The sequence below is a fragment of the Urocitellus parryii genome, chromosome 3, assembly GCF_045843805.1.
Source record: "Urocitellus parryii isolate mUroPar1 chromosome 3, mUroPar1.hap1, whole genome shotgun sequence".
In the NCBI taxonomy this organism is placed as follows: domain Eukaryota; kingdom Metazoa; phylum Chordata; class Mammalia; order Rodentia; family Sciuridae; genus Urocitellus; species Urocitellus parryii.
In genome coordinates this window covers 161,555,511-161,576,496 of record NC_135533.1, presented here as the reverse complement: position 1 = coordinate 161,576,496, position 20,986 = coordinate 161,555,511, and the positions used below count along the sequence as shown (strand labels likewise).

Sequence of the window (20,986 nt, the reverse complement as noted above, 5' to 3'; positions counted from 1 at the left end):
CCTTACCATTATTTGTCTTTTCCAAAAGAATTTTAAAACAAATTATGGTCAAATAGACACCCTTTTTGTGTATGTTCTTTGGAGAAAAGTCCTTTGCCCTTTTGAAGCCAGGTTACTTGGGGGTTTTGTTGTTGAGATCTTTATATATTCTGAGTATTACCCCCTGATATTAGCCCCTTATTGAATATATGATTTGCAAATATTTTCTTTTCTGTAGGTTGGCTTTTCACTCAGATTGTGTTCATTGAGGCATTTTGGGTTTCAATCTTGATGTAGTCCCTTTTGTCTGATTTTGCTTTTGTTGCTATTTTCCAGTAAATCAGCCAAACCAAATGTCATTAAGATTTTTTCCCCCTGTTTTCTTTTAAAGATTTTTTTTTTGTGGTAGTTTTAGGTATTATGTTCATTTTGAATTAACTTCTATTAGGGTGTAAGATATGGCTTCACCTTCATTTGCATGGGGAAATTCAGTTTTCCTGAGACCTTTTCTTGAAAAGATTGTCCTGTCCCCACTGAATGGTCTTGTGAAAATGCCACCCTTGTGAAAGTGTTTGACTGTACATGAGAGGCTGTGTTTCTGGATTATCCCTCCACTCTGTGGGTCTGTATGTGTGTCTTGATGTTATTTTACCATATTGTTTTCCTCATTGTAGCTTTGCAGTTAACTTTGGAAACCAGCAAGCATGAAATATTTGACTTTTTTTTTTATTGTTAAGATTGTTTTGGCAATTAGGAGTTCCTTGAGATTTCATGTAAATTTCAGGATTTTTCTATTTTTTTGTAAAATACAGCATTGAGGTTTTTTTTTTTTTTTAAAAACAGTACTTTTTGATAGGCCCAAGTTTTAAAATTTGAGGTAGTCTAATTTCTCGAAATTTTTTTTCTTTTATGGTTACTGCTATTTATGGTCTAAGAAAGTTCCTCATCCTCCCAGGTCCCCCAGTGTATTCTAATCTATTTTTTTCTGTAAGCTTTATTGGTTTAATTTTTTTATTTAGGTCTACACATCTAAGTGTAATTCACCTGTCACTAATTGTTTTATATGCATAAGAGATTGGGGCCAATGCTCATTTTTTTTTGCATGTAAATATCTATTGGTTACAGTACCATTTAGTGAAAATACTGTTTTTGAGTTCATATTCTCCCCCACCCCTCTCTCCATTGTTTTGTCTGTCCTTATGCCTGTGGTCCTGATCTCTGACCTGTTGACTATAGTTTTATAGAAGATCTTGAAAACAAATATTCCTAGTACTCCAGGTTTTTGTATTTTTAAAATTGTGGTCATTTCAGGTCCTTGACAATTTTATGTAACTTTTTGAATCAGCTTGTTATTGTATATTTTTTAAAAAGAAAGGGCAAGGGATATGGCTCAGTGATGGAGCCCTTGCCTGGCTTGAGCACTCTCCCCACCCCCCCCCCCCAACACACACACAGAAAGAGGAGGCTTCTAGAATTATGATTGGGTTTGCATTGAAATTATAAACAATTTGGGGGAGGGTTGAAGTTTTAGCCATGTTGAGTTTTCTAGTCATTTAATGCCATATCCCTCTACTTATTTAGATCATCCTTATTTTCTCTTAATGATAACTTTTAAACTTTCAATACAGATTCCCACAAGTCTTTTGTTAATTTTATTCCTAAATAGTTTGTGTTATCTTGATGCATTTGTAAGAAAACTGGTCTTTTTTTTCTTTTTTTTTTATTGGTTGTTCAAAACATTACAAAGCTCTTGACATATCATATTTCATACATTAGATTCAAGTGGGTTATGAACTCCCATTTTTACCACGTATACAGATTGCAGAATCACATGGGTTACACGTCCACATAAACTGGTCTTTTTTAAAAAATATTTTTCACTTATTTGCCCCTAGTATTTAGAAATTACACACACACATATTTTCCCCTCCCTGCTTGGTCCTGGGGATTGAACCCAGGGGTGCTTTACCACTGAGTTACGTCCCCAGCCCTCATATTTTATTTTGAGACAGGATCTCACTGAGTTGCATAGAGCCTTGCGAAATTGCTGAGACTGACCTGAAGCTTGGCAACTTCTTGCCTCAGCCTCTTGAGTTGTTGGAATTACAGGTGTGCACCGTGTTCCTGGCTTGTATATATTATTTTTTATTCTTCAAGTTCTTTTAAGATTTTCTGTCTGAATAGTGTCTTTGTGAACAGGGGTAGTTTTGCTTCTTTCCATTCTTTTTTTTCTTTTCTTTTTCTTGCCTAATTGCACTCACTGTGATCCCCAGTGAGCTATTGAATAGAAGTGGTGAGAAAAAACATCCTTGCCTTGTTCCTGATCTAAGGGCATTAGATCTTTTACTATTAAGAATGATATTAGGGGGCTAGGGTTGTGGCTTGCTGGTAGAGCTTGACTTGCATGTATGGGGCTCTGGGTTCAGTCTTACCACCATATATAAATAAATAAAAATAAAGGTATTGTGTCCATTTACAACTAAAATTTTTTTAAAAACTGATATTAGAGGGCTGGGGCTGTAGCTCAGTGGCTGAGTGCTTGCCTAGCAGGTCTGAGGCACTGGGCTCAATCCTTAGCACCACATTAAAAAAATAAATAAAATAAAGACATGCTGTCCATGTACAACAATGGAAAAAAAAAGATGATATTAGAGCGGTGGCGCACACCTATAATCTTAATGGCTCAGGAGGCTGAGGCAGGAGGATCTCAAAGCCAGCCCCAGCAACTTACTAAAACCCTGTCTCCAAATAAAATACTAAAAACAACTGGGCATGTGGCTCAGTGCTTGATTGCCCCTGGGCTCAATCCCTGGTATTAAAAAAAAAAAAAGATATTAGTTATAAGTTTTGGAAATATCCTTCATCAGATTGAGGAAGTTCTCATCTATTCTTATTTTGATGGGCCGTTTTACCATGAATAAGTGTCACAGGCTTACATTGCTTAAGAAATTGTGTAATGGGGGCTGGGGATGTGGCTCAAGCGGTAGCACGCTCGCCTGGCATGCGTGCGGCCCAGGTTCGATCCTCAGCACCACATACCAACAAAGATGTTGTGTCCGCTGAGAACTAAAAAAATAATAAATATTTAAAAATTCTCTCTCTCTCTCTCTCTCTCTCTCTCTCTCTCTCTCTCCCTCCCTCCCTCCCTCCCTCCCTCCCTCCTCTCTCACTCTCTCTTTAAAAAAAAAAAAATTGTGTAATGTGTTTTTTTGAATTCAGAAATACAGCAAATTACAGACTAACTTGACATTGCCTTTGTCTTCATTATAAGATAGTGTTATATAACTAGCATATTAACATTAAATTTATGCTAGGTGCTACATCTGCCTAAATGAAATTATTTTGATAATTCTGTAGACTGTAGAGAGAATGCCTAATCTTTACATTCACTTCTGATATTTTTTCATACTTCCTCTGTCTGAGTTAGAGATTGGCAGTACCCCCATGGTGTCTGCCCTTGACATCTAAAAGGTTTATTTGAGAACGAGACTGTTTATTCTCATCTCCTTTGTTCTATTAGATTTTGTTACTCTTATGTACATATTATATTTTCTTTGGAAAGATGCTTTAGGAATTTTAGTATGTCTTGCAAACTTAAGAAGTAATTCATTTCCAGAATTTCTTCTTTTAGGTTTATTTCTTTTATTGGGCATACATTTCCCTGATATGTCCTAGCATTTTAGCTTTGTTCTCATATATATGTATTTTGGTTCTCATATATATGTATTTGGAATAAATAAGTAAATATCACACACACAAATATATATACATATATATGTTGTGTTTGAGAAACATACACACATATGTATACACTTCACAGATAGATAGTGTGTATGGTTTTTTTGTTTTGTTTTGTTTTTAAGAATGATGGTCACTTTGGAGCAAGGAGTTTTTATGTTTCAGCTTCATTTGTGATTGTTCATTACTGAGGTTGAATGGTAAGGCACAGAGTATTTAAGAGAAGAATGGTGTTGTTCCCCCTGGGACACTGGAATGGAAAACCCCAAATCAAGCACATGACTCTGGAAGTTGTCAGGCACAAAGAAGAGACTACCCCCTCACTTGTAGGATCTCTTGAAAACTGGAATGGGCAGGCCCTTGAACCCACTTGTATTTCCATGTCAAACTACCCATTCCATGCTGTTCTTCAAACCCATTGTAATTTGAGGTCTTGCATAGTTTAATTTTTAAAGATCCTACTACTGGAGAGGCTCTGGTCATTTTTGCCAAATGTGAGAGCTTTCACAGCTTTTCAACTGAACTCCTGTTCCCTAGGCTTCCTGGCTCACTCAGTGGCATTGGGTTCATTGTGGCCTACAGTCCAGTCTTATTTATTTTAAAAAACATTGTATTTTGATATTATTGTTCCATTGAAAAATAGAATTTTAGAGGTTAGCAATCACCTTAGAAATCACAGCTTCCTGTCACCTTAGTTATTGTATGAGTTGCTTCACTGGTAAAGGACCATAAGGTACAGACATTTATTTTAAGATCACAGGGTTAGAAGCATCGACTGGCTTCAAGGATAACTACAGTCCAGTGCTCCATGAATAAAGGGTGCTCCTAACCTGCCTGTACGTTGCTTATGTCACAGGGATGCCCAGTGCCTCCTTGCCCGTTCACCACACTCCGATCTCACTTCATCTGCTCCACCTAGAATCCTTACCCACACACTAGTTTAGAATTATTGCTGTATTTGTCACTAAGTGGAATCTGAGTTGAATTTTTGCAGGTTTCCCCCCTACATCTGCCTCTTTGATGGTAGCTGGGTTTACGGCCACTCACTTATTAGTGCCCTGGGTCTTAACAACCTTATTCAAACAAAACATGTTAAATGGAGGCGTTAAACAGGTCGCAACAGTGACCATTTTGTAACTTTTGCTGCAATAAAGTGGGTATGTTGTGTTTTGGAATATAAGACCTCTGAGTGCAGCTATTCATTTTCTTCAACTATAAAACATTTTAGAATAACAGCTTACATCTGTTTGGGGTATAAAATTCCACATTTTGAAGAAACATCACTGTTGTGTAACTCCACACCAGACCTGGGCCGCGAGGGGAGCCGGCTCTCACAGGCCCGGTCCGCCTGGCTGGGGAGCCGTGGCTGGGGGAGCCCGGAGCGGATGTGCTGGCCGCTTTCCTTTCACATATGTGCAGCACATTTCCATTGTTGTCCCTTCCTACTGTAAGTGACAGCAAGTGTGCAACAGGATTTTGACTTGAGGAACGTTGGAGAAATTTTCACACACAAGGAGTTTATCTCATGAGGGTCTTTCACTCCTAGAAGCCAGAAATAAGTTTAATTAGCAAAGCCTTTATAGCACCGTTAATTACCTTTGACAGTCAGTTGATCTTGTTTTGTTTGGGTTTACTGTAGGCTCACTTTTAAAAACAAATACCCGGTGGAATCCTTTGGCTGTTCCAAATGTGTCGTTTTTAAATTACCTCTTTAAACTGAAGGGTCAATTTAATAAGTAAACATTAATAGAGGAAAATGGGCAAAATGTTCATCCATAGAATTCAGAATCTAATAGTATTAAGTATTGAGCAAATTCAGACAATTTTATGGGTTATTTTCATCAAGAAATGAAAAACTGTCAAAGATGGTTACAATGAATTTTTTAAATAACTTTATTTTATTTTCTTATATTTTATGTGGTCCTGAAGATCGAACCAGTGCCTCACACATGCTAGGCAAGCACTCTACCACTCCTGAGTCACAATTTCAGCCCTGCTGCAATGAATTTTAAAGCTCTTTTCATTTTATTCTTATTAAAATGTAATATTGTTACATCTGAGATGGCAAAATCCCAAAGGAGAAGATTAAAATGATCTGTAACCCCTGTTGTTCTTGAGGGTAATTTTTTTTTTTTACATATTTTGAATTTTTAAAAAATTAGAAAAGCTTTTAGAAATCCATTGTACAGTCAGGTTTTTGTTTGTCTTGATAATTAATTTAATTGGAAATACAGCTCTGTGGTTTCAAATTGGACAGTGTCAGATGCTTTTATGTTTTGGTGACCAAATGAACCAAACTAAATTTGACTGCTCTTGTAGAACTTTGACATTCAGGGTGGGGTAGCTGCTTATTGATGACAATGACAAACTTCTCTGAGATTCTGGCTTGTCAGATTAATCCAGGTAGTGACATTGATTTTTCTTTTCTTTTCTTTTCTTTCTTTTTCTTTTTTTCCTCTCACTACTGTTTCCTTCCTGAATAGAAGTCAGATTTTCTTTCTAGGGCCACTGTCTGTCAAATTCAGGGCCATCATTTGCTCTAGCCGAGTTGCACAGATGTTGCTGGGCTCTAAAATTCTGATTAATATAAATACTTCAGGAACAACTTTAAATTCTGATTAATATAAATACTTCAGGAACAACTTTATTGCCCTTAGTTCATGTGAAGGTCAATACTTGTTAATTCCTCAAAAATCATAGAGACATACACATGTGCCAAGTTCACATTTACTTATCACTTGGAACTGAGCTGAATGCAGAGTGACAGTAATGAGGACATGGCAAGCCTGTGGTGTCATAGCTGCTGGGCACTGGTTTGGTGGCCAGTGACTGGATATTATGTAAACTCATTGGCAGCGGGGGTTGGGGGGGAGTTCAGGCATTTTTATTTTAAGAAATATGGAGGTGGTTTCTGTTTTTAAATTTCTAAAAAATTAATTAAAAGCAGAAGATTGTACTATGAGTGAGTTTGTATGCAGATAAATCCAGTTAGATATCTTTTGCATTGATTGGTTCTCTGAAGTCAGGAGGTTCGACTTAATCACTGCGTGTCTTAAGCCAATTTACATAACTTCTCTGAACCTCAGTCTCTGTAAGAGGGGATTAGGAATGATAGTGTTTGATAGGACTGTTAAGGAGATTCAGTGAAGTAAAACTTAGGTGTCTTGGGAATTCTGGCTCTGTGGTTAGAAGGCTCACTGTAAATCTGACTCTGTCTGGACCACTCATACTTCATTAGTTAGACTGCTCGTCTCCCTGACCGCGCTTGAGGCTAAATCTGGAGCTCAGCCCTGCTTGTCCCTTGTCCCTCTCCCTCTGCACTCCTCTAGCATCACCCAGTGTGCCCTCCTGAGGACGCCTGTAGCCCTCCCTCTGCTGTGCTGCTCCTGTGCTGCTCCCTGTCCTCCTGCAGGTGGCTCTGCTCCTCTCTCCCTCCCTCCATCTCCCATTCCTTGTTCCCCTCGTCCTCTCCTCCACAGCAAGCTCCCCTTTTCCTGTCCTGCTCTCTCCTTCCTGTGCCCCTCTCCTCCCTTTTCCTCTCACCGTCTCTCCTCTGCTGCCTTCTTCCTCTCCCCTCCCTCGTTTCTCCCTCTCTTCTTTCCTCTTCTTCCCTCCTCTCCCCCGTCCTCTGCCTTCCTGTCCTCTTTGTCTGCTCTCTCCTCCAGCTCTTCCTCCCTCCACCCTGCATCTTCTCTGTTCCTCTGTTCAGTCCCGACACTCGGCCTGCTCGTGAGTAGACAGCCGTCCCTCTTAAGCAGAACAATGTCATGTCCTCAAAGTCTTTGTGACTTTTATTTTTATTTTTTGGTACTGGGGATTGAACCCAGGGATGTTTGACCACTGAGCCTTGTCACCAGCCCTTTATTTATTTGTTTTGTTTGTTTGTTTTTGTGGTGCTGGGGATTGAGCCCAGGGCCTTGCACATGCAAGGCAAACACTCTACCGACTGAGTGACATCCCTTGCCCCATTTTTTATTTAGGTTGCTTTATAGTCTCACTATGTTGCTGAGGCTAGGTGTGAGTGAGCATGTGATCCTCCTGCCTCAGCCTCCCTAGCTGCTGGGATGACAGGTGTGTGCCACGGTCCCCGGCCTTCGTCACATTGGCTGTTGTCAGAGCAGCCACCAGTCCCTATCCCTGTTGTGCTTTTCTTTCTAATTCGCAGGCCTTCATGGTGTGTCTAATTTTACGTTTGCTGGGCTCCAAGAGTTGAGAGGACCTACAGTTAAAGTTTAGTTCTTTTTCTAAGCATGCGTACTGCAGCCTGTGAATTTGCTTAATGTTGACTTTGTTTCATACATAAAATTAACATGAAGTATGTCTCTAAATAATAATTATGGGCTTTTATAATAACGCCAGGAAACTGCTGCTTTTTATCAACCTAATGTTTGATATTTTTTTCCCCCTTTTCTCCCCAGATTCCTTTCTCTTTGGTCCAGTTTCCCTTGTGGGAATTCTTAAAAGTAAGTTTTTAAATCTTTATATGAAATCTATTTCTAATTTTTCACAAATGCCCAACGGTTTGTATGGAATCAAAGAATATAATGTTGACCATAAGTTTGACAAAGTCAGAGTCACTGATAGTTGCAAAGATGTTTTACACGTGACTCACACCAGTTGAGGCTTGCTTCAGGTACCTGTGGTGTTAGAAATAAGCTCAGCCAATGTGACCCACATCCACAGATGGTGAGAAGCAGCTTCGCTTTACTCTTTGATATTGCCATTCTTTCTTCATCCAGTTGAATATTATTTTTCCCTCTGTATGTGCAGACGATAAGGAATAACAGTGAGGGTGAATGGAGGAGGGAGGATGACCCCAAGTATTTGAAGGCCTCTACTCCTGTGTCCAAGCAGGCAGGAGGGGGAGCAGCAGAAGTGCCTTGGGACTCTATCATTCCATCTCTGCTGCTGATTCCTAATAGGACCGTGAGCCAAGGTAGCAAGTGTAGAGACCACTGGCTCATTTGTTTAGAAAGAAACAAAGTTTTCAAGTTTTTAAGAATGTGCGTAGAGGTCTCATTAGTCTGGGGCAGTGATACTGAAATTTGCATGGGTCTTTGCCAGTGTTGTAAAGACCTCAAAAAAGAGAAACTATAAAGAGCATGTGTGTGGTAAGGATAAGTAGTAATTTGTAAAGCTTTAGTGAGGTGCACGTGTACATGCACACACATCTGTGCTGGGTTGCAGTGGTGAGATGTGTTTCTTACTGGAATAAGGGTCAGAAAATATTGAAGGCCCTTTTTCAACTGAAAGGGGTTCATGAAGGATCAAACTGTAAAACGGCAAAGTATCTAGTGTAGACATTAGCCACCCCCCCCCACACACACAAATTGTCCCCACAATTTTACAGACCTACTCTTCATGGAGTGCTCATACAAATTATCTTTTGAAAAATATTATAAACATTTCTTGGACTCTGAAATAAATTCTGTTGACGATACCTACTAAAGGATAGTAAATTGAGACAAAGCTTTGCTCCTTTAAAAGATGAGTCCAGGATATCAAGTATTAAGAAAGATTTCTTCTAAGTGATCTGATTTTATGGGGCAATTCTGCCCAATATGGTTTGGGGGGTCTTCTGTTGAGGTTGAGTTTGTTTTATTTTTACCCTTCCTGTGTGGTACATGGTGAAAATAGATTTCTCGGGCAGTGTTTCAGGGCGTGATGCAACCCCTCTCCAGTGAGAAGGTCACATTCCTCCAGCATACCAGCTCTCCTTCTCAGTGTGTGACAAAAGAACAATGAAGCCAGCAGCTGTGCTGCAAACAAGACTCACTTATTAGTGCCTCAATGACCAGCATTCACAGGGAATCCGCACACCCTGACATCCTGACACCCCAACTCTGAAAAGGAATGTTTTGAGGCTCAAAGAGGGAAAAGGCATGCGATTTCTTTCTTTTCAATAGTGAAGACATTTGTAGTATTCTTGTTTCTTAAGAAATGTCTAGAATTTTTCAGAGCAATCAGAGATAACAATGCAGTGTTTCAAAATCTTTCTTTTAGCATATGTGAAGATAGAATGTATTTTTAATTTGAGTTTCTTGAGGAATAATGTACAGTAAACCTCACTCTTGAAAAGTGTGATTTTTTTTTTAATGAGTTTTGACAGATGTTTAGGACCACACCATAACCAAGAGAGAGCATCTCCACCAGCCCCGATGGTCCTGCCTGCCACTTACTAGTCGGTGCTGCCCCAGCCCACAGCCCCTGGCCATCCTGTTCTTGTAGTTTCCCCTTTTCCAGAATGTCATGTAAATAGACAGTGTGTGCACACAGCAGTTAGTGCCTCGATTCTTTCACTTCATTTGTTACATTTGAGACTCTTCATGTTGTTTCTTGTGCCAGTGTTTGTCCCTTTTTATCACTTTACACTATTTCATTTGTTTATGGATGAACACAGTATGTTTATCCATTCACTAGTTGATACACATTTGCACTGTTTCCAGTTTTTGTTGGTTATGAATAAAGCTACTATAAATATTTGCTGAGAGTATTTGTATGGACATGTGCTTTATTTCTCTTGGAAAATAACCTAGGAGTGGTATTGCCAGGTCAGAAGTAAAGTTTATATTTGATTTTTATAAGGAGCTATCAAATGCCTCCCAAAGTAGCTGTGCCCTCTTGCATTCCCAGCAGCCAGGTGGAGTTTCAGTTGCTCCTTGATACTATTACATGTTACTGTTAGGTTTTAAGATTTCAGCCAGTCCAACAGTTGTATATAGCATCTCATTTTGGTTTGACCTGCAGTTCTCTCATAGCTGAACACCCTTGAAAGTCTTTTCACCTAATAGGGTTTTTAAAAAAAAAATCTGAATGTGAGATCACAGTCCTTTGGTAGAAGTGGATAGTTTTTGGCATTGGTTTTATTTTTGTGTTTATAATATTATCCATTTAAACTTGGTTTTGCAACCATGGAGCGAGATCATATTATCCGGGAGGGTTTTTCTGTTTATTTGTGTGGGAGTAGACTAGGGGAACTCTCTCAGCCAGGACCTTAGTGGTAAACACTGTACCTTGGAGGCTGAGGATCTGGATGTAGCTACATTATCCTAAACTTGACTCTCTGAGATCTGAATTATCATCCTTCAAAAATCACTTCCATTGGGCTGAGGTTGTGGCTCAGTGGTAGAGTGCTTGCCTAGCATGTGTGAGACACTGGGTTCAATTCTCAGCACCACATAAAAATAAATAAATAAGCCAGGTGCAGTGGTGCACACCTGTAATCCCAGCAGCGTGGGAGGCAGAGGCAATCGGATCCCAAGTTCAAAGCCAGCCTCAGCAAAAAGCAAGGCCCTAAGCAACTCAGTGAGACCCTGTCTCTAAATAAAACACAAATTAGGGCTGGGGTTGTGGTTCAGTGGTCAAGTGTCCCTGAGTTCCAACCCCGGCATCCCCCAAAATTAATCATTCAATCAATAAATTAATTAAAGTTATTATATCCAGCTTAATCATGCTCCTATTCTCTTGACGACCTGGTCGAAGCACCAGATTAAAATACGATTCTCTTATTTCTCTTTCTCTCTATCCTGTTACTCACTAAGTTTCATTGAATGACTTTTTGGATCCTGTGGCCACCTGTTATCAGATTCCTGCGACATTGTGTCAGGCCAGGTCCCAACAGGTTCTCTACCTACTCAGCCATTTTACACATTGAACATATGTGATCTTCCTTAAATGTCTCTTTGAAGTAACACTTACATCCTCAGAAACTTAGGACTTTCTCAAACTCTGCAGCTTGAAGTTATGGTGCTCGCGGATCTCCACGCTGTGTCCTCAGTGGTTTTCCAGCTCCCTCCCCTGTGTTTCCTTTGGAAAAAGCCTTTCTCCTCCAGCCTGCTTACTACTCTGAATGCCCTCCCTGGTCTTCAGTCTTCTCTGAAATGTGCTCCAAGGGTCCGAGTGGGATGCATTTTTGAAAAAGCTCACTCCAGTGAACTTTGAAAGCCCGGTGATGCTTAAAGTTCTCAGCCCAAGTGTTGCAGACTGTCCCTTAAATCACATTTGTCTCTATTTCTGGTTACTGTTTGATCACAGGCTATATGGTGTACAGGCATCTTAGAACCAAGCTTTGCACACTTGGCCAAGGCCATCCTTTACAGGTCAGTGACATGCAGCCCGCACATTTTTATTGCCTACTCTGTGCTGGATGTTGTTGGGTCTCACAAGAATGTGAAGGTGAGCCTGTAAGGAGCTTAGAACTCTCATACAGGCACTCAACCCACAGATCACTGAAATGCCCTGAAGAATACCCAAGGTAATGTGGGAACCTCCCCCATCCCTGTAACTATACTACTGTTATGGTTTAGATATGAGATGTCCCCTAAAAGCTCATGTGTGGGACAATGCAAGAATGTGCAGAGGTAAAATAACTAGCTTATGAGAACTGTGACCTAATCCTCCATTGATGTGGATTAACTGACTCTTAATGTAGCTAACGGTGTGGCTGGAGAAGTAGGCCACCAGTGGCTTGGGGTTTATGTTTTGCCCCTGGTGGGCAGAGCGCCCTCTGTGTTTCCTGGTTGCCAAGTCCTGAGCTGCTTTCCCCCTCCAGGCCCTCCTGCCATGATGCTTGCCTCACCTAAGGCCCAGAGCAGTGGAGCTGGCCGGCCACAGACTGAGCTCTGAAGCCATGAGCCAGAAGAAAGTTTTCCTCCTCTAAAGTGTTCTCGTCAGGTCTTTTGGTCATGACAGTGCCAAAGCTGACTAAAACAATCACCTCATGTTTAAGTTTTTATTTAACAAGACGGGGTACCGAGGAGGAGAAGGGAAATAAAAGGGGTAGATTATCATATCCAGATCCTCAGAAGGTAATTTCCCCGGAAGAAATGTTTACATTGAAACTTTGTGGCAGCCACCAGTAGAAAAGCATGATGACAAAGTCCATAGCTTATCATTTCTTCTTCCCTGGGCTTTGGATGCCATCATTATGATACCAACTTGTACACTTAAGAGCTTTGTGGCAGAGTACTTCCTTCTCATGGCAGCTGAGGACAGTCAACTGCTGGGTTGACGACATCACTAAAGATGTCTCAAGGTGGCCAGAACAGAAATGTCAGCTTTTAGTACCTTCCCTGACCTGCTTCTTCCCGGCTGTCCAGGTCTCAGTGAGTAGCACAGTGTTGCTTGCCCATATGGAATCCCAGGATGATTCCTGAGTTTCCTTTTCCCTGCTGGGTCCATCCCTCCAGCAGGTGTGCTGTCTGAGCCCTGCCTCTAACTCCCCTGACGGCTGCCCTGGCCTCCCAGATGTCCCTTGGTTTTCTCTTGAGCCCCTAGGATATTCTTTCTGCACAGGGCAACCAGAGTGGTCTCCAGTGAAGTCATATCACACTGCTCCCCACTGAAATGTCTCAATGACATCTTTTTAAAAGAAGCATAGCCAGGCACAGTGTACGCCTGTAATCCCGGGTACTTGGCACGCTGAGGCAAGAGGATCAGAAATTTGAAGCCAGCTTGGGCAGCTCAGCAAAACCCTGTCTCAAAAAAACAAAAACAAAACAAAACAAAACAAAAAAACAAGGGGGCTGGGGGTGTAGCTGGTGGGAGAGCCTCCCTGGGTTCACACTCCCACATTGAGACTCCTACCTCTCCCTGCGCACCCGTGCTCAGCCACACTGGGGCTTACTCCAGGGACTTTATACTTACTCCATTAGCTGGAAATGTTACTTATTTATTCATCCTGTACGTTTTGTGTGTGTGTGTGCGAGAGTGCACAAGACATTTTAATTTTTCTTATTTTTCAAACAATAAATAGTAATTGTTTATGTGGTGTGCATCATGGTGTTTTGAAATATGTATACCTTGTACATATTGTTATTGAGTGTATTATATGCCAGGTAGTTTTTAATTTATACTTCTTAAAAATTAGCACTTTATAAATACACATAGAGGTGGAATGTACATAGCACAGTCTGGTCAATTGTATTCCACTGTCCCTCTCTTCCTGTCCCTCCTCCCTCCCCCTCAGTCCCATTCCCTGCTCCACTGATCTCCCTTCTATTTTCATGGCATCCACTGCCCCCCAGTTGTTTTCTTCAATTTTCTACATATGAGAGAAAATGTTGACTTTCTGAGTCAGTGCCAGGCATTTTCTGGGGTGTGTAGATACAGTGATAAAAAAGACAACAACAACAAAGTCCCTCTCCTGGTGGAGCACTTACTCTAGTTCTTCCTCCAGGCCTTCTCTGTCCAACACTGAGTCATTCCTCAGGTCTTATAACCTCAGAGATATGTTCCCTGTCCCCTCTCTTTAGGACCTTCCTTCTTCTTTGCTCAGCACCTGCTTACCCCCTGACTGGCATTTTGATAACTTGGGTTATTTAGTTATGTACATATTATCATCCAAATACCTAGCATATCCACTGTGGGGTGAGCAGACGTGCTATCTCTTCACACCGCGTAAGACTCAGAGAGGTGGATCTTGTTACCTTACCTTAAAAGAGGGGTTGTCTTTCATCTAAGTCTTTCCCGTCTCCGTTTCCTGTATAGCACCCTTTTACTATGTGTTTTGGTCATCTTTTTTGCTGCTGTGACTAAAAGACCTAACAAGAACTACTGTAGAGGAGGAGAAGTTTATTTGGGGGCTCAGGGTTTCAGAGGTCTCAATCCATAGACAGCTGGCTCCATTCCTCGGGGCTCGAGGTGAGGCTGAACATCATGGAGGAAGAGTGTGGTGGAGGGAAGCAGCTCACATGGTGATCAGAAAGCAGAGAGACTCCACTCTCCAGAGACAAATAGAGACCCCAAAACCACGCCCCCAATGCCACCTCCTGCAGCCACACCCACCTGCCTCCAGTCAGTTAATCCCATCAGGGATTCATTCACTGGTTGGGTTAAGGCTCTCACAACCCAGTCATTTCTCCTCTGAACCTTCTTGCTCTGTCTCACATGTGAGCTTTTGGGGACACCTCCCACCCACACCATAACACTATGTGACAGTGCTTTTGACAACAGCAGCGGTAATGAGAAGAGCAGCAATTAACAATTCTCAGAGTCAGCAGGCCAGGCACTGCAGTGACCACTGTTGGTGGATGATCTGCTCTGACTCCTCCTGGCCCCAGAGGTGCTGTGGTCGTCTCTGAGGTAGAGAGAATGCCTTGCCCCAGGCCCTAGGCTTGCTAAGGGGCACCTCCAGACTGACTCTAGACCTGAAGTTCTTAGTCTTTCTACATGTTTGCCCATAATGTATCGTGTCCATTTTTTAAATGTCATATGCTCAAAATTTAATAAAAATGTTGGGGTCATATTCTGTCTGTCCAATCCACTTAAGGCATTTCTCTGAGCACACTGGCTCCTTCATTGGAGGACACAATGCCACCAAAGGCTGGCTGCTGTAGTCTCACACCACCTCTCCAAGCCTCCCTTGTCTGCTGCCCTTAGGGGAGAGGAAGCAGGGTGCCCCAGCCTGCTCTCTGTGACCGACCTCTGGGAGCCCAGGCACTTGACAGTGACATCGCAGCCAGACCCTCTCTTGCCACACATGTGTTGAGCTCCCCACAGGAAACTGCTTGTTAGACAAGGAACTCTGTCTTTTGCTTGTTTGTTCTTCGTGGCTCTGTCTTCATTTAGCAGGTGTCTGTAACTATTTGCTAATTGTTTGAAGGTGAGCATTCTTTCTTATTCTTTTATTTGTAGATTCTTCTACAAGTATGTTCACAGCCATAAAAATACATTTTTTCCCCTCTCTTTCTTTTTTTTTTTTTTTCTGTTTTTTTGATACTAGGGACTGAACTCAGGGGCAGTCACCCACAGTGCCACATCCCCAGCCCCTTTTCATATTTTATTTAGAGACAGGGTCTTGCTAAGTTGCTTAGGGCCTCAATAAGTTCCTGAGGCTTATCTTCCTGCCTCAGCCTTCCAAGCTTCCTGGTATTACAGGAGTGTGCCACAGTGCCCAGCCATTTTTTTCTCTCTAACCCAAGGTTTTTCCTTCCTGTGTGTTAAGTGAAAAGCCAACATATTATAAAAGGGTGTGATGAAATTTCCCATAGGAAGGTTTTTTTTGTTTTGTTTTTGTTTTGTCTTAATATGCAACACTGGTGCATAATGCAGAGTGGAGAATTGTCAAAAATGCTGTCAGGTCTAAATAATTTTGCTTCCAGCTACAGGATGTTGCAAAATTACATACCGACAATATTTGGTCTGGAGATTTTGCTCAGTGGTAGAGTGTTTGCTTAGCATGTGCAAGTTCCTCGATTCAGTCACTAGTCACACACACACACACACACACACACACACACACAAAATTGAAACAAAATACAAATAAAAAATCAGTTTATGTGATGGTAACATTAAGCTGATCTGTTTCTATGATGGAACCATAGCTTCCTAATAGAAATTAGGGCTAGTGGATTAAGACAACTACTTAGGTATCTGTTATATAAATATTTAAAATATGCAGTACTGTATGAGAGCTGTTTTCAAGTTAAAGAGCAAAGAACTTGATTTTTCTTGTTGATCCTCATTTTAATAATAGTTAAATACACCTACATACATTTCTCCCATACTTTGAGTAATTTAAACAAAATAATAATAATTAGAAGATGCCTAGTTCTCAGGGTCTCCATGTACACCTTCCTGAGCCAGGCAGAATGCAGTATCTGCATAGACTTGTTTGCCCAGAAAGTAGATCCAACACAGGCATACTGAAGATTGAAAAGGGAATGATAACAGTAAAAACCAAGTGCCCCCTATGTGTGTGATGTTTGCTACACTAAGCTGGTCCCCTAAATTAAACATGCCATGTCAGGGAAGATACCACCTGAGAGGAAGAGCAGAGTACTTGTACTGCTAGATGATTTGTCCATCAGAGTCTGAGATGCTGACTGAGATTTTAGCATTTGCAGGGAGGGGTGCATAGCTCAGTGGTAGAGCCCTTGCCTAAGATGGTCAAGGTCCTGGGTTCCACCCCAGCACTGCAAACAGAATGGGGAATGGAGGGAGAAGGTGCCTACTTCATTATGATGTGAATTTTTGTGGTATTGGGGACCCAACCCAGGGCCTCACATATGCTAGGCAAGAAACAAGCATCTTTTAACAGCTCAGAAACTATAAGCACGTCAGAATTTTTCCTTTCACTTCTTTTAGACATTTTTCTCGCATTTGTGCAAGTTTATGACTTATAAATGAGTCCATATTTTTGCATCTGTTCTGTAAATCTAAAATTATTTTAGAATAGATTTTTTTAAATAAACTATTAGGAATATTTTCCATCAACCCACTTTAAGAAAACCTAAGTAAAACTGCAGAAGGGAAATCAAGAGCATTTCTGATGACCAGTCTTATTACACAGGGTTGAAATCTCTCAGTCATGTAAACTAATGTCCATAGATTCATCTGAAATTTTTAATTTTTATTTGAAAATACAGGGAAGCAGGACATTGAATCAGGATAAATAAGCAAGTCTGAACCAAGGAAAGCGTGACCCCTGCTTTTTTGTACTCTTATTTTTCTTTTGGTGTACTAGTTCTGTCTTAAGATCTGAGACTCCAACACTGATTCTTCACATGCAGCCTGTTTCTACTTATTGCTCCCTCTGCCTCTGCCAGCCCTTCGTCTGCCTTGACAAACGTGATCATTAGATCTCTGTGGCAATGGAAATATTTAGATTGAGAAATTATGGCAATTTAAAACATTTTTGGTGTTCAGACCTGTCCTTCAAAAGCCTTATTATAAACCCATATCATTTTAACAAGTTTTATTGACAAGAAGATGTTTTGTTTAGTAACTTGTGAATCAAAATGTAGCTGCATGAGAAGTTGACCTCGGCATAGCAATGAAGTCCTCTTCTGTTTGGCTCTCTGGGGAACAGAACCAGCCAGCCTCAATCTTGGCCCCCACTCTGTGTGACCTTACGTGGGCCGTTTCATAGTTCTTAGCGCTGGCCCCTCTCCTGTTTTATGGATAGAGATATGTACTTTGCATATTAAATGAGACGATATATGTACAGTCTTCAGTGTAATGCTTGGAAAGTGATGGTGCTCAGTAGATGCTAACTGGTATTGGCAGTCATTTATACTGTTGCATATAGTATGTTTTATTCCACTTGCCTGTCTAGTCTAAAATGAATTAAATGTCCTAGTCAGTAATATATCATTGTCCTGTGAGTAACCTTTACTGTTTTTCCAGCCAGTTGTTGTTTATCACAATCCTCTTGTCCCTCTAAATACATGAAAAGTATGTAATTTCAAAATACTTTCCTAATTTATATATAGTATGTTTTGCTAGACAAGTTCTTAGTGTTATTGTTTTATGAACTTAAAATTACTCCCAGATGAACCATTTATAATGAGCACTCATCTTTGTAGATTGTTGCCAATTTTACTTTTAGGAAATTTTATGTTTAGACAGTTAATAATTAAAAAAAAACTTAAAATGGCATTATTTAAGCAAGGTGCTTTAAATATTGTCATATAGTATGTTCATTCACTTGGTATGTTAGTATTGTTCCAGGAGAAACTGGGATCCATGTGTGGAGTGTCTTGTAAGTGTAGTGTATATATATATATATACACACACACACATACACACACACACACACACACACACACCCCCAAAGGCCTTAAAATCAGCATACTATAGTGATGCAGCCACATCAATGTTTATAGGAACTCCATTCACAATAGCTAAGCTATGGAACCAACCTAGGTGCCCTTCAACAGATAAATGGATAAAGAAAATGGGGTATATATACACAGTGGAATATTACTCAGCCACAAAGAAGAATGAAATCTTGGCATTTGCCAGTAAATGGATGGAATTGGAGACTATCATACTAAGTGAAATAAACTAGTCCCCCAAAACCAAAGACCAAATGTTTTTTCTGATATGCAGATGCTGACTTACAGTGGGAGGGGTGTTTACTAGATTGGACAGGGCAGGGAGGGGGAATGGGAATGGGAAAGACAGAATGAATTGGACATAGCTTTCCTATGTTCATATATGAATACATGATCAGTGAAACTCCACATCATGTAAAGCCACAAAAATGGATTACAGGTGTATGCTACCATGCCTGGCTGGACAATTGATTTTTGCCAACAGGGAGGAGAGAGTTCATTGGAGAAAGAATTGTCCCACCCCCTCTCCCCACCCCTGCCCCAATACTGGGGATTGAACCCAGGGCCTCACACATGCTAGGCAAGCACTCTGCCATTAAACTATATCCCCAGTCCTTTTTATTTTATTTTGAGACAGGATCTTTCTCAGTTATGGAGGCTGACCTTAAACTTCAGATCCTCCTACCTGAGCCTACTGAGTTGCTGGGATTACAGGCATGCACCACCACACCTGAGCTTAAGGGTTGTCTTTTCTAGTTGCTGGAACAATTGAATATTCATACATAACAGCAAAATGAACTCCAATCCATACCTTGCACTAGATATAAGACTTAAAATAAATGACAGTTATCAACGCAAAGCCTAAAAACATAAAATCTCTGAAAGCACACATAGGAGAAAAAATCTTGATTAGACAAAAATTTCTTAGATCCAGACACAAGTGATTCATGAAAAGATAATTTGGACTTCATCAAAATATGATAATCTTTTCTTCATTGAAAGACATTGTTAAGAGTGAAAAGAGAAGTCACAAACTGGGAGAAAATATTTGCAAATAACTTGTATACAGACTATATTAAGAACTATGAAAACTCAGTTAATTTAAAAACCCCATAAAAATGTGCATTTGAACAGACACTTCACTAAAGAAGGATATGGGTAGCTGTAAGTATGTGAATAGCAGCTCTGCGTCGTTAGCCAGAATACAAACTAAAACCACAGGGAGATACTACTGCACGCAAATTAGTGAACGTTAAGACATGCTGACAATACCAGGTACTGAGGAGGATGTGGGAAAACTGGGGTGTAATTGCACAACCACTTTGAAAAACAGTTTAGCCATTTAAAAAAAATTTTTTTGTACTTGTAGATAAACAGAATGCCTTTATTTTATTTTTTTATTTTTATGTGGCGCTGAGGATCAAACCCAGGGCCTCACTCATGCTAGGCACACGCTCTAACACTGAGCTACAGCCCCAGCCCCACTTGAGCCATTTTTAAAAAGTTAGACACATAACATGCCGTGTGACCTTGCTGCATCACTGCTAGGTATTTGCCAAAGAAAAGGAGAAGCATGCGTCCATATGGACTTGTATACAGGTGGTTCCTGAGGCTTTATTTGCCCCAAATGGTGTCTGTCAACAAGTCAGTAAACAAATTAGGGGACATCCATATGATGGAACATTACTTACCAATAGAAGGAGCAATGAACTGTTGATATCTGCAGTGACATGAATAAATGATTATTCTGAAAGAAGCCAGAGTTTTAAAAAAAAATAGTATGTGCTTATGTTTACATAAAATTCTGGAAAAGGCAAACTATTGTATAGTGACAGGTCTAATTGCTTAGAGGGCAGTGAGAAAGGTCAGGAAGAGGAGTTCCACAGGGACATACAAATTTCAGGTCATAGGTAAGTTCAGTGTCTTAATTGTAGCAATGATTGTATGTGTTCACGCATGTGCATGGCAAAAGTTTTCAAAATTGTGTACTTAAAATATGTATAGTTCATTGAATGCTAATTATCTCATTAAAGCTAAGGAACGTTATGCAGGGCTCTGCTCTGAGAGAGCCTTGTTAAAAGGTGGATAATACGGGACCCAACTCCTCGTTCTTGTGCAAACTTCGGGCTTTAAAAGATGACTAGACACTAGATCAGTGCTTGACTCATCGTTCAATTTCTGTGACTTTTCTTGTCTTGTACTAGATTATAAACTCTCAGTGAGCAAGGTGCCATGTCTGCCATCATTTCACTCAGTCTTGAACTTGGCATGGGTATTTTAACATGAACAGGACCCCAGGGCTGGGGATGTGGCTCAGTGGTAGAGCACCTGCCTAGCATGTGTGAGGCACTGGGTTCAATCCCCAGCACCATAAACAAATCTGAACAGTATACAAAATGTTTGGATATATTTTAAATTAATACAACAGGTAACTGAATTAAGATACTGTTCAATGTGAATAAGGACTTTAAAAAGAACTGAGGAATTTGGCATCCACTAATTTGTCAGTTATGGTATTTACGTGTTTAGAATTACATGGGAAATATGTAGAATTTTTCATTGTCTTAAATAATAGTGTCTGTATGTATGAAATGGTCTCTGAAAAGTGTTTCCTATAAGCACTGTAATGTAACTGTCACCCTTAATTCTTTGACTGATTTTAGAATGCAGTTCAGTCCTTGGGAAAATTGCTTATGTCATCAGTGAGGAAT

General features: G+C 40.5%; 1 protein-coding gene across 4 annotated transcripts in view; it reads left to right on the top strand.

Annotated features, from left to right (window-relative positions):
* The window catches only part of Slc25a26 (solute carrier family 25 member 26), a 138,684-nt gene that overhangs the window by 106,831 nt on the left and 10,867 nt on the right, over positions 1-20,986 (top strand). For all 4 annotated transcript variants that reach the window (XM_026397845.2, XM_026397844.2, XM_026397842.2 and 1 more), the window contains one exon: positions 8,136-8,180. In XM_026397845.2, the coding sequence (XP_026253630.1) occupies positions 8,136-8,180 (45 nt within the window). The remainder of the gene's footprint in view (positions 1-8,135; positions 8,181-20,986) is intronic.